Below are 13,999 nucleotides of genomic sequence, written 5' to 3'. Positions count from 1 at the left end.
GATTCTGTGTCTCCCTCTCTCTCTGCCCCTCCCCCGTTCATGCTCTGTCTCTCTCTGTCCCAAAAATAAATAAACGTTGAAAAAAAATTTCAAAAATAAGTAAACATTAAAAATTTTTTTAATTAAAAAAATAAAATTATAAAATAAAAAATAAAGACAAATGAAATTATTCCTGGTACACATGCCATGCAGATTTTCCTTTTCAAATTACCTTTGATATGGGTTCTAGAAGTTCCTTTGTAGGTTTGATACTTTTTACTACAGAAAAAATTGAGGGCTGTGCCCTAGGCTTTCCCACAAACTCCTACTAATTTAAGCCCTTTTGGTTCAACACCCTTCATCCACCCCATTGGAAGGTCAGTGTGACTCTGGAGTAAGACAAAGGGAAGTCCATCACTCATTCATTCATTAATTCTACAACTATTTAGTAAGCACCTACAGTTTTCAGGCACTGTTCTGGATACATTAGTGTGCAAAACAGATGAAGCAATTTGGTAACAAAACTAATATTTAATAATGATAATTTTATTTATCTTATTCTTCACAATAAAAGGTTGATGTGAGGATTGCATCTTGCAGATGAGCAAATAGGAACAGAAATGTCCAAAGCTATGCCCAGGGCTATACAGAAGGTAGAAAAGCCAGAAAGCCAGGTCACCTGGTCATAGTTCCTGCTCTTAACTTTTATGCTTCAGCAAACATGGTTAAAGCACTGCATAATATGTACTGAGCATGTGGCAGACTTGAGAGAGGAAGATGAAGAAGATCCAGTCCCTGAATCACAGAACTCCAATCAACATATTTCTTCCTTTTTTAAAAAAAAATTTTAATGTTTGTATGTTTGTTTGTTTGTTTGTTTATTTATAGAGCATGAACAGGGAAGGGGCAGAGAGAGAGGAGACAGAATCCAAAGGAGGCTTTGCACTGTCAGCATAAGGCCTGATGTAGGGCTCGAACCCATGAATCGTGAGATCATATCTCGAGCTGAAGTTGGATGCTCAACCAACTGAGCCACCCAGGCGCCCCAACATATTTCTTAAAAACATCTTTGTGGGGGCACCTGGATGGCTCAATTGGTTGAGCTACTATGATTTGTTGTCTATAGACACCATATCGAGAAAAATGCTAAATGCCAATTGGAGGTTAATAAAAAAAAAGAAGTAATATTTTTCTGTCCAAATTTGTTATTCCCTGGATGCTATTTTCAAACCCCCTAGTGGGGACTCCAGGTTAAAAACTAGGTCTAGACAATCTTATCCACATTATGCCTTCAGCTCCCGGATGTGTATGTCCAGCCATGACCCTCTCAAGTTCCATGTGTGTCTCTTAATCATCTCCTGTCCAATTTTGTCAAGCAGATGCATCACACAAGATTGGAGACAGCAACCATTTGTGGGAAGTTCAGATATTCTGGCCAGCATAGTATCTCAAGCTTTTGGTCTGTCACAAGTAGCTCTTATGGAGGTTGTAACATCCCTAGTATAATTTACGTCAATGGCATGAGGTGACAGCACTGGAATTTATTTCTACCAGAAAAGGTCTCTGTGGTGTCATTGGACCTTTGGATTGCTATGTGTTATTGGCTAGGAAGCATCCAGGCTTGATTTTGACTCTATCAGAAATGTGGTAACTGCCTATCACATTTTTTTTTTCTGCTTAAACTAAAGTGGATTATGTCATCTGCAACAAAGAACTCCCAATTTATACCACTGTCATTACAGGATGGTCTATATATCAAAATATTATAAGTCATCTAAGTACCTATCCATAGGGAATCTGGTCATCTTTATTATATGGCAAGGTTTCTCGATCTCAGCACTATTGGCATCTTGGGCCTTGCTGTGGCAGAACTACTCTGCATATTGTAGGGATATTTAGCAGCATTCCTGGCCTCTACCCATATTTTAAAAGTGTTTTACTTTTTTTCTCCCCCCCCCCCATTTTTTAACAGTTAATTTACATATTTTGAGAAAGAGAGAGAAAGAGCATGCATGTGTGCATGCTAGAAAGAGAGAAGGGAAGGGTCAGAGAGAGAGGGAGAGAGGGAGAGAGAATCCCAAGCACTCCGGCTCAAACTCACAAACTGTGAGCTCATGACCTGAGCCAAAATCAAGAGTTGCTTAACTAACTGAGCCACCTAGGTGCCCCTCTATCTATTTATTTACTTATAGAGCATGTGGGGGCTGGGGGGGAGTGCAGAAGGAGAGAGAGAATCCCAAGTAGGCTCCTCCCCGACAGCTCAGAGCCCCACACCGGCTGGATCCCACCAACCATGAGATCACAACCTGAGCTGAAATCAAGAGTTGAATGCTTAACAGACTGAGCCACCCAGGCTCCCCTGTCTTGTTTTATTTAATACTTTAAAATTTACTTCTTTAGGCAAGGCTGCTTAAAATTCAAGTTGCAAGTTAATTTGAATTTCACTTTTTGTCCTTGTACTCACAGGGAGTGAACAGGCTTCAGAGCACTGCAAAGTGTTCATTTAACCAACTAAAGCAGTGTTTTGTGGCTACGAAGACCTCTACTCCAATCAGGTTAAACCTTTAGCCACTCTATAATCTGTATTGCACTTGGTCTTAGTCTCCTTTCTTGTCTATAAAATGGAGACACCTTTACCTTCTTCATAAAATTGTGATGGAAAAGCAGTTGATTACTTTTTTTTTTTTTAAAGATTTTATTTTTAAATAATCTGTACACCAATATGGGGCTGGAACTCACAACCCTAAGATCAAGAGTCGCAGGCTCCACCAACTGAGCCAGCCAGGCGCCCCTGATTGTACATTTTGAAACCACTTAAGCTCTATCTAAATATCAGTTATTACTGGATATTCACATTGGTTCCTTGCTAGGGCTTCAAGAAAATAAAAAGCTCCGTATCAGTAGAAGGCTGGGAGACCGGAAACTAATCGCAACGCTCTCTGAGGTCCAGAGGGCCTGGGCTTTCTGGTCCTACCGCTAGTCAAGGATAAAACCCTGAGGGTTTGGTGGGGTACCAGTGCTGGACCAGATTAGGACAACTCTATTGCTTCTTTCAGGCCAGCCGTCACAATCCACAAATCCTGGCAAAGACTAAGGAAATGCGACCCCGAAAGGCGATGAAATCGAGATACAGGAAGGGAGAGGTTCGGTGTGTGTTTCGGGGGAGGAATGTTTGAGCCAGAGAAGGTTAGCGCCGGAGTTACCAAGCTCTTGGGGCAGTGGATGGGCAATAGAGCGCAAGCGCTTGCCATCCTGAGTGAAAGTGGGGCCCAGTGAAATGGGCCAGCCAGAAGAATTTCGGTTCCCGCCCCACGACTCCCGGCTTTGACTACAGTTGCGTCCGCAGACGCCCTAGGCCCCTTGCCCCGCCCCTAGAGGGTAATCAGACCGTATCATTATACCTTTATAGGGGTGAAGGTGGATAGTGGGCTAGTTTCACAGGGCGAGTCGAAGTGCTTTGCCAGAAAAAATAGGATTATATACGTTATTTGCAAGTTTCTTAGTTAATATGCCTCTCCTCTGTCTGTTCGGGCTCTTTATGCTCCCTGAAGACTGGTAGGAATCCGGCCACGCTCCCCCCTTTCTTTCCAGAATTTGGTACATTCCTCCGCGGTACGTAGGCGGGGAGGACTACATAAGTCTCGACGCAGGAGGCGGGGCTGCTCAGTCCTCGAGGCGTCGGTGCTCTGTGGTGTTGGAACCTTGTTGCTTGTCGGCCTGTGCGCGCGTGCGCGGACATGGCCTCAAACGGTATGTAAGGGCGGGAGGCGGCGGTGGCGCGCCGGCGCCCTCCAGTTGGGCTTTTGTTTTTCGGTGGGACCCGGGCGGCGATCGCATGTAGGGTCTTCTCACACCACTGTGGCGGGAAGCAGCGAGAGGGGTGGAAGGGGGAGGCCGATGTCGCCATTTTGTTTCTCTCCTCTGGCGCCTTGCGCGGGGCAGGGGATTTTCCCTTCGTAGTCCCTTTACTTGAGGTGAGATTTGAGAGGGACATTTTTTGGTGATTTGAAACGTGAGACACGGGTGGAAATGCTCGGTCCTCGAAGCTTTTTTTCCTCTCATTCCCAGCCCCGAGCTCGACCCCGCTTTGTCGCAGTGCTGCATCCGGGCATTCGGTGCGCGCACGCGCTCTGCTGGCCCCTCCCCCCTTTTTCGCGGCGCGAACCCCCTCCCGCCTCGTGTTAGCCCTGCTTTTTGTCGCGATACCCTCCGCTGGAGACTCCGCGGCGCGCGTCCGGTGTGGGCCTCGCCCCCGGGGTCCCTTGGGAAGGGGCGGGACTGCCTGGTTCCCGCCTCGGTTGCCACGCGGCCGGGGGCGGAGGCTGGGGATCGGGGCAGTGCGCCCGCTTAACGGTTTGGGGGAAGGCCTTGGGGGTGGGGGTCGTCTAACGGACTTGGGACCTGGCCGAGGGTTTTCCCGCCTAAATTTCCGCCTTCTGTGGTGGGAACCAAAGGAATGACTGCTTGAGGCCACACCCTCTCCCGGTCCTTTACCCTTTTCCTGCGGGGGAAGCGGCCTCGTTTCCTGTACTGAGGAGATGAGTTGATCTGCGCGTTCGGTGTGGCGGTTTAAAAGCGCTTTCGCTGTCTTTGGTTTTCGAGTCTCCTCACAGCCCCGAGGAAAGCAAGGTAGATGAAAAACCGAATCGGAGCCACGGGACTGGGGACTTGGGTACCCAGATTGGGCTCCCAGGGAGAACTCTGATGATCTCTGTCATTTGGGGTCAAAGCGTTCTCTTGGTTACCTGGTTTTCCTCTAAGAGCCAACTTTGCCATTCTCCAAAATTGGGCAAAGGGTGAAGCTTGGCCTTGGTCGAGAGAGTGGGGAGGCTCATCCTGATCATTGCTGTCTCCCGCTTGCGTTAAAACCTGTCCCACTTAGGTAGATCTGTGACTTTAGTTTGACTACTGGTGATCCCTTCCTCTTAGAGTGGGTATGAAAATAAAACGTGTGTAGGTTTGTGCAGTTCCTGGCATCAGTTGAATTTGCAGAAAATTGTAGTTTTCCACCAAGATTCTAGTTTATTCCAGTAGTCAAGACTTAGTGGTGTCTGTAAAAATTTGCTTTTTCCCCCCCCTTTCTTTTCTTTATTGTAAGTAAACTTGATTATGACCTGCCACCTTGTCCTTCCGCTCAACTAGTGTTTCATGAGGGAATTTCTGCCTTTTTCTAAACATAGTTGATATTATCTGGAGGCCCTAGGGCTTGAGTTAAGAGGTTTAATTCCTTTCCACTCGTGTAGGGATGGCTGAGGTAATGTAACTATATTTTTCTTTTGCAGACTATACCCAACAAGCAACCCAAAGGTGAGTGTCATTTCAGGGCTTTCAGGAGTTTGTACAGGGGCAGGGGAGGCTAAGGTATCTTTTCCTGATTGCAGTGTTTTTCTTTTTCTCCAGCTATGGGGCGTACCCCACCCAGCCTGGGCAGGGCTATTCCCAGCAGAGCAATCAGCCCTATGGACAGCAGAGTTACAGTGGTTATGGCCAGTCAGACACTTCAGGCTATGGCCAGAGCAGCTATGGTTCTTCTTATGGACAGACCCAGAACAGTGAGTCTCTTTGAGTGGGTTACCCTGCCTCTTCCTGCTCTTTCTGAATGTTGCTTTTCTTAAACTTAAGCAGTGCTCTAAATGTTGGAATTGTCATATGTTTTTTTTCCCTTAACCAGTCTGTAACCCTTAAAACATTTTGGAGTCTGAATCTTTTCTTCTTTCTTTTCTGTTTTTCTTTCTTGGAGTCTGAGTCTTTATTCAGAGTCCAGTCTTTTCAAACAAATACTAGTTTGTAATTCTGGTTTCTTTTTTTGACTTATTTTTCTGTTCATGGTCTACTTTTCCCTGTTTTCCCTCAGCACGACAGTGAAATGTGGGGGTGAGGATTTCCTAAAGGGAGAAAGTTTTAGGCTTTTCATACAGGGAGAAAATATTAAAAACACTGTTAATGAATAGGGATCTCTTGGGTTGTGGGTTGTGATTAGTAGTGGTCCTGGAAACTGGCTTTGGGGTAGGTGGGATGAGATTGGAACTCTGAAGCTGGTAGAAGTTAGAGTTATAAGCCTTAGGGTAGAAGGGGAAGGGCATCTTTGATTTAAAAGATTTGCAAGCAGCTTCTAAGAGGCTGACTTTTCAAGTATGGGTAGCATTAAGTGGTACATAATGATTCTTCAACCTATTACCTGTCTTTTTTCTCATAGTATTTGTGACTTCCTTTCTTTTCCTTGTTAGCAGGCTATGGCACTCAGTCAGCTCCCCAAGGATATGGCTCAGCTGGTGGCTATGGCAGTAGCCAGAGTTCTCAGTCATCTTATGGCCAACAGTCCTCTTATCCTGGCTATGGCCAGCAGCCAGCTCCTAGCAGCACCTCGGGAAGGTAAGGTGTTGGGGAGGGGGAGGCCTGGAATATGGTTAGGTGTGAATTGATAAGAATTCATTTCTCTCTAGGAGCAACTAGGAGTAATGTCGGGGGGAGGAGTCTTTGTAACGGGGGTGGGTACAGGGAATGGAATGTGCCAAAAATGAAGTTTTGGACATACTGGCATTATGATTCTGTTTTTTTCTTTCTCCTTAGTTACGGTGGTAGTTCTCAGAGCAGCAGCTATGGGCAGCCCCAAAGTGGGGGCTATGGCCAGCAGTCTGGCTATGGTGGACAGCAGCAAGGCTATGGACAGCAGCAAAGCTCCTATAATCCCCCTCAAGGCTATGGACAGCAGAACCAGTACAACAGTAGCACTGGAGGTGGTGGTGGAGGGGGTGGTGGAGGTGAGGTGTCTTCAGTTTTGTCTCATGCCTGTTTTCTGTAGAGACTTCTGTTCTGCTGTTTGGCCCCTTATCCTAAAAGGTTCTTAACATTTTGTTTTCTTGTTCCTTAGCTGTCTTTTTATTTCTGTTGTCTAAGTGTTGGCACTGTTTTTTCCCACTTCAGTTTTTTCTTTAAAAAATTCTTTCACTTCTGACAGGTAACTATGGCCAAGATCAGTCCTCCATGAGTGGAGGCAGCGGTGGTTATGGCGGTCAGGACCAGAGTGGTGGTGGCGGTGGCTACGGGGGAGGCCAGCAGGACCGTGGGGGCCGCGGCCGGGGCGGTGGCGGTGGTTACAACCGCAGCAGTGGTGGCTATGAACCCAGAGGTCGTGGAGGTGGCCGTGGAGGCAGAGGCGGCATGGGGTAGGTGTTCTTGTGAGCCAGGGAGTAACATCTCTTGGGGACTGTGGAGGGTTGCATGAATATCCCTTGAAGCCCAGTTCCTTAGTGCATGATTAGTTTTACTCTAGGGATTTGTGAGGGCTTGGAGTTGGGGACATTGATGGTTTCTTCGTACATCCCCATTTTTTGGTGAGAATTTGGGAGGCTGAACTCTCACCCACACCTTTGAATAGAGATTGGAGTACTGACGTTTTATTTTCAAAGAAAAAGGAAAAAATATGTGGGTGTATATGGATTGGAGTCATTGATATCCTAGGCAAGAAACGTGGAAGTAAAGTCTTCTTTGCAAGGGAAACCGATGATCCCACTCCTGGTAGTAGGGAAACTTGTTAAATGTATTCCCATGTGTCCTTTAAAGGAGTTGTTAATGCTTAACCTGATGACTTTAGCTTCCAGGAATTGGCTACTCTTCCCGCATTTTGTAGTTATTTGAATCCATGCGTTTGATGGCAGTAATTTGACTGGCAGTAATGATTGTGTGTGTGACTTGGTTTATGGAGCTGTCTGAAGTGTGCAGACCTTTTGGACAAAATACGCTTGACAGTGGTATCCCATCTATTTGCTCCACTGTCCCCCTCCTCCTGCTACTTGTCCAGCTGGACCTTCTCTTTCTTCCCCTTCCCGCTGTAGTTGAAGTATAAAACCTTAGATTTGATGTTAAAGCATTGGTCAAATCTGTTGGTAAATATGTTTGAAGGACCTTCCTCTGTCTCCCTTTGAAAAGGGGAGGAATGTCAGTGTGTTAACTCCTTTTTTGGAAAAGTAGGGTTTTTAAATGAGAGTTTGCGTGTGGTAAGTATTCAGAGGTGGGTGGGGGCAATCTCAAAAACCTTACAAAAATAAGGAAAACTCTGTTGTGTGCGTGTGTTTAATGCAAAACTTTGAAAAGAAAAACAACTGTTATGTGACTGTTAACTTGCTCTGCATTTTATGTGCCACAGGTATGAAAGGTGACATTGCAAAATACTCCGCTCTTCTCGCAGTGTAGAAGGGGTGACCCCGGGGGTGGGGGGAGATCAAAAACAGCTCAGTAGTTAGGATAGGGCTTAGCGAAGTTTGTCTTGCTTTAAGGGGAAATTGCCTTTGGTTTTGACTTTTTATGGAATGGGGTTGGGTCTGCTTGCTGCTTTCAAAGCAAAAACCACAAAAATGTGTTCAGGGCTACCCCAGCCTGGTGTGAAATGTCTTCTGGGTGAATTGGGGGGTAGGGTTTTTAAACGAACTACTGGGTTGTCAACCACTCGCGACAAGAGGAAAAAACATCTGCTACATCGGAAGAACGACCAAGGAAAATGGGTCATTTTTTTTTTTTCCAGAGGAAATAGATACATAACCTTTTAAAGCAAAATCCTTAAAAACTGTGTCTGAGAAATTGCACACGAGTGTGTGACATGCTCAAAGGTCAGACAAGGGGTGGTCAGGAAGGGGAATGGATTTTAGTAGCCACTTGTATCTTTTTCCCAAAACACCAACTCACGTTTGGGGAATGTTAAACAAAATCAAAAACCGCCCTTTTGTAGCCGTTGGAAGCTTCATGTCCTTTCTTCTAACTTGTCTTCTCCAGCGGAAGTGACCGTGGTGGCTTCAATAAATTTGGTGGTAAGTGAACAGAGTTTCCAAAATTCCCAAATCCCAGCAATGCTTTGTCTGATTGTTCATTTGCAGATGTCTTAGCGTGTTTTAAATGTCAAAGGTATTGGAAGTGTCCAGAACCACCTCCAGAAAGGGGTGGGGTAGAATGCCACCTGCTGCCAGATGGGTGCTAACCTGGAGGCAGGCGGGGTAAGACTCAGCAGTCATCTGGTGCCAAATTGGTTTGACCCAGGTTAATAAGAGGTGTTTAGTAGGCCTCTGATAGGACTGTTGCCACACCTGGCACTTAGTGACCACCGTTATGTGAAACTGGAGAGTGTGTGCTGGAACACGTGGTGCCAACTTGGCTTTAGGATCCTTTTGATCAGTGTGTCCAAGGCTAGTGTGTGTGTGTAATAATCTCCAAATGTTTTAATTCTGGAAGGGGGATGTGAAATATTGCCCTGCCCTGAAGATGGTGAAGTTGGTATATGTTTATATATTAAATACTGAATGGTGTCAATGCATTTCTACATATATGTACTTAAACTCAATTCAGATGAGCAAATAGAAACTAGCTCTGGGAAGGAAGGTGTGGACTACTACAAGAAAGGTTGGGAGCATGTGTGGCTCATGGGAAATAACCAGGTCTTAACAGCACAAACTGAATTCATGGAAAAATGGCAAATTTGAGAAGTCTCCCAGTAAGCTGGAACTTTTCTGGTTTGGTTAACTAACAAAAGGTTTCTTGATTTGTCTCAACATTTAAAGCCAAAGGCTTGGGTTCATGATGTAGGTGTCATTGAGTGTGGGTACAATATTTATATATGGTGAATTCAGATAAACTTTGGTCAAAGATGGTCTCTGGAAAAAAAATAGAGGCTGCATTATGGAAATAAGATTTCTGGTCTGTTCCCTGGGACATGCTTTAAAAATACAATAGCTGTTATGTATGTTTTTTTTATCTTCATGTGGTTGGGGAAACAACATGGTTTTAAGAATGGTTTTCTAAAGATGAAATTAAAAATTGTTCCACAAGGGATAAGTGTCTTTGGTGTTAAAGTTTGGAGAAACTGGATGAATGCATATCACATTGCTGGTGGTGAGCCCATTTCTCTCTGGTGTGAGAGAACAGGGCCAAGCTATGAGTTGGTTTTGTTAACTGCAATGGGTCTCATTCCTGGCCCCCCCCAGTCTGTGCTGAGGACATTTCCCAGCCTGAGCTGGGGGAGGCAGAATTTTCTGAAGTGTGGAGTTGTCCCTGTGGGGACTCAAGTTACATACAGATCTTATGTATGTGTGTCTTCCCCAGCCCTGTCTAGGGTTTTCTCTGGGTAGGTAACCCAGGACAGGGTTTGGATGAGGCTGTGAGCACTTAACCTGATAATTTTGCAAGAGTTTGGATTGGTGTTAATTTTGTTCCTTGTCTGTCTCTCCCTGTTGACTAACAGCCTCTCTTTCCTTGTTTGTTTTTTTTTTTTTTTCATGTCACTTAAGGCCCTCGGGACCAAGGATCACGTCATGACTCTGGTGAGTCCACAGTTGGCATGAAAGAATGGCTAATGTGGTGTCAGAACTTTTATTGGTTGTTCTTTGATACTTAAAGGAATCTGAAAAAGGTTAGGGGTAGAGAAGAAGGAAAATGAAGGGAATTTAGGCATAGCTGTAGTTAGCAGTTATCTGTAAATAAATGAGCATATATCAGAAATACTTTCATGAGTGGTTTAATTCCCCAGCAATTTAGTAGGTCTGGGGGGAGCCTGATAATCTGCATTTCCAATAAGTCTGAGGAGATGGTGATGTATCTGTGTGTAGATCATACTCTGGTACTGCTGATTTAAAGCAGTGGTTTTTACATATGTGGATCATGACTAAATCAGTAAATGAAAAGACCCATAAAGGGAAGGATTTAGTCTCTGTTGGCTGTGTGTTGGATTGTAGTGTAAAAAAGCTTTTTTACTTTGAAAATGGGCAAACACTGTATACTTACTGTGTAACCTTGGGCAGTAAACTCCTGAGCCCTGGTTTCTTTAATGCCTATTAACATGTTTCAAAGGATAGTTGTAAAACTAAATTTGTGAAATGGCTAGCATATAGGCACTCAAATACTAGAAGGGAGGTAGACTTCTGTCTTTTGTCTGACCTTAAATCAGATTGGTTTCTTTAGAATTTTTTTTTCTTTGAGAGTTTAATAACAAGTATTAAAGTTGGGTTAAGAGTCACTGTCACCTTTTTTTTTTCTTTTTTTTTTTTTTTTAACCTTTGCTAGTGTTCTCCATATTCACACATCTTTTTTTGTTCAAGCAGAACAGGATAATTCAGACAACAACACCATCTTCGTGCAAGGCTTGGGCGAAAATGTTACAATTGAGTCTGTGGCTGATTACTTCAAGCAGATTGGTATTATTAAGGTACCGTGGAGCATAGTAGTGCTGTCTTTTCTGTCAGTGTTGGAAGTTTTTGGATTTCACACGTTAGTAAAAATAAAAGTCTTAATGGTTGCCAGCTTAATTTTTTGAGGAAAAAACATTAGCTGTTGCCATTTTCTGAAAGAATACATCTTCACGCAGAAAGGCACAATTGAAAAAAGAGGGGGAGTGTCCTAAACTCTTGAATTTGCAGTTTATAATCTTTCAGTATTGAAGTGAGACATAATTGTAGTCAGTGACTTTAATTCAAGTTACATGAGATAGGAAATTGTAACTGGGAAGAGAGGAGCTGAAATATGGTTATGATCAGCCTCAGATTCTTGAAGAAAGGTGGAAGGTGGGTAATGCTGTCTTGTAAGATGTTATCTCATGTTGCTTTTTTCAGACAAATAAGAAAACAGGACAGCCCATGATTAATCTGTACACAGACAGAGAAACAGGCAAGCTGAAGGGAGAGGCAACGGTATCATTTGATGACCCACCTTCTGCTAAAGCAGCTATTGACTGGTTTGATGGTATGTATGAGGAGGCTGGTGGAGTGTGTGGGATAGGACAGCTAGCCTTGGGAGATAAGTTACATTTTAATGTTTCCTTTTACATCTTCAATGCTGTTTTTTTTTTTTCTTGTAATGTTTATTCATTTTTGAGAGGGTGAGTGGGGGGACGGGTAGAGAGAAGGGGACAGAAGATCTGAAGCTGGTTCTGTGCTGATAGCAAGCAGTGAGCCCAGTGTGGGGCTTGAACTAATAATGAACCTTGAGATCATGACCTGAGCTGAAGTTGGATGCTCAACCGACTGAGCCATCCACGTGCCCCATGTCTTCAATGCTGGTGCTTCAATACCTGGTGCTTTAGTATATATACAGTTGACTCTTCAACATTCTGGGGATTTAGGACTGCTGATCTCTTGTGCAATTAGAAATCTATGTATAACTTTACTTCCCCAAAACTTAATTATCAGTTGCCTACTGTTGACTGGAAGCCTTACTGATAAGTTGATAAACACGTATTTTATACATTATATGTAACTAAGACAAGTGTAAAGAGAAAATACATTCAATATACTGTACTGTGTTTATTGAAGAAATACATGTATAAGTGGATCTGTGCAGTTCTGACCCATGTTCAAGGGTAAACTATAGTCTTTGGCTTCTGTCTCATCTGATGATAAACGTTTTTTAGGAAGGTGTAGAATCTTTTGATTGTACCAAAATTGCTTTTAATTCATAGGTCTTAATAAAAAGTCTCATTTTAAACCTTTATTTCTTCAGGTAAAGAATTCTCCGGGAATCCGATTAAGGTATCATTTGCTACTCGGCGAGCAGACTTCAATCGGGGTGGTGGCAATGGTCGTGGAGGCCGAGGGCGAGGAGGTGAGGAGCTACTCCCTGCTGGTGGTATAAAGAGATGGGTAGAGTGGAGAGGATGGTAAGGGCTTGCATAGGAAAAGAAGGTTAGGTTAATGAAACTTGGAAGGGGAGCAGACTCCTACTTTTATCTACACTAGGACCCATGGGCCGTGGAGGCTATGGAGGTGGTGGTAGTGGTGGCGGTGGCCGGGGAGGATTCCCCAGTGGAGGTGGTGGTGGCGGTGGACAGCAGCGAGCTGGTGACTGGAAGTGTCCTAATCCGTGAGTGAAACTTTTTTCTTCAGTCCTGTTAAATGTGTGTCTTTGATACTATGGCAGAGTTGGATATTTTCTGGACAAATGTCAAGGGTACAGTGATGGGGACAGAATTTGGTTGAGAGCTTACCTGATTAAGGTTGTTATAGTGGGAAAGATACTGCACTGGATTTAGTAATCTGTACTTTCTCTTCCTGGTTCTGTTCCTGAGAAGACTTTTTGCTTTTCTGAGGCCTCTGTTTCCTCGCTGTATCTCTAAAGTCACTAGAATCTTTTCCTAATTCTTGGGTCTTGTTTACTCCCACTTTTCCAGACTAATTGTTGGTCTTTTTCTCAGTATATGTGAGAACATGAACTTCTCTTGGAGGAATGAATGCAACCAGTGTAAGGCCCCTAAACCAGATGGCCCAGGAGGAGGACCAGGAGGCTCTCATATGGGTAAGAAGGGGCAGAACTGGTAATAAGGAGTTGGGATCACAGGGCCCTTAATTTTAAGTAGGGAGGTTAGAGGGAATTTGGGGGTGTATGATCTATCCTATTTCTTTTGTCCTAGGGGGTAACTATGGAGACGATCGTCGTGGTGGCAGAGGAGGCTATGATCGGGGCGGCTACCGAGGCCGAGGCGGGGACCGTGGGGGCTTCCGAGGGGGCCGGGGTGGTGGGGACAGAGGTGGCTTTGGCCCTGGCAAGATGGACTCCAGGTAAGACTCTTAAAAAGTAATTGAAGGGAGGTCATATGATAGGAAGGTTTCATTTTGAGAGCTAGATTGGAAAGCTGAGATTATAACCATAGTGGGGGTATGGAAGGAGAGCAGGAGGATTATATTATCTTGGAGAACTAATCTATAGACCCACATTTATTTATACTCTATACTTGTAGAGAAGAGACCTCTCTTGGTGGTAGGTAGCAGGGGCAGATATGATTTTGGGGGTTGGATGGGTGGAGAGGTTGGTTATTCAGACCTAATGGATACTCTTTCTTGCAGGGGTGAGCACAGACAGGATCGCAGGGAGAGGCCGTATTAGCGTGGCTCCTGAGGTTCTGCAACAGCTTTTCTTCTTGTACCCAGTGTTACCCTCATTATTTTGTAACCTTCCAACTCCTGATCACTCATGGGTTTTTTGTGTCGGACTATGTAATTGTAACCATACCTCTGGTTCCCATTAAAAACCATCATTTTAGTTAAAA

The 13,999-nt window shown here is 44.3% G+C and overlaps 1 protein-coding gene across 3 annotated transcripts; it reads left to right on the top strand.

The window, feature by feature from the left end:
• Positions 1 to 3,621: 3,621 nt before the first annotated feature.
• Positions 3,622 to 13,999, top strand: FUS (FUS RNA binding protein). Of its 3 annotated transcripts, none has more exons than XM_040463228.1 (15): positions 3,622 to 3,729; positions 5,262 to 5,286; positions 5,380 to 5,531; positions 6,210 to 6,351; positions 6,550 to 6,740; positions 6,938 to 7,145; positions 8,749 to 8,783; positions 10,254 to 10,286; positions 11,064 to 11,167; positions 11,571 to 11,700; positions 12,457 to 12,558; positions 12,693 to 12,816; positions 13,148 to 13,248; positions 13,364 to 13,511; positions 13,797 to 13,999. In XM_040463228.1, exons 1-15 carry the CDS (start codon positions 3,717 to 3,719, stop codon positions 13,834 to 13,836), a joined length of 1,548 nt encoding a protein of 515 aa, XP_040319162.1. In that variant the 5' UTR covers positions 3,622 to 3,716; the 3' UTR covers positions 13,837 to 13,999. The 3 variants fall into 3 exon arrangements, with proteins under 3 accessions (XP_040319162.1, XP_040319163.1, XP_040319161.1); XM_040463229.1 differs by having other exon boundaries at positions 6,207 to 6,351; positions 6,550 to 6,716; XM_040463227.1 differs by having other exon boundaries at positions 6,207 to 6,351.

This window comes from Herpailurus yagouaroundi, unplaced genomic scaffold (genome assembly GCF_014898765.1).
Source record: "Herpailurus yagouaroundi ecotype Mexico unplaced genomic scaffold, PumYag 379, whole genome shotgun sequence".
Classification (NCBI taxonomy): Eukaryota; Metazoa; Chordata; class Mammalia; order Carnivora; family Felidae; genus Herpailurus; species Herpailurus yagouaroundi.
Note: the sequence above shows the minus strand (reverse complement) of the source record. Positions and strands in the feature narration are given on the sequence as shown.

Coding starts and splice junctions, on each gene's coding strand:
- FUS (XM_040463227.1), top strand. Junction 6,741..6,937: donor TGGTGGAGGGGGTGGTGGAG/GTGAGGTGTCTT, acceptor CACTTCTGACAG/GTAACTATGGCCAAGATCAG. Junction 13,249..13,363: donor ACCAGGAGGCTCTCATATGG/GTAAGAAGGGGC, acceptor CTTTTGTCCTAG/GGGGTAACTATGGAGACGAT.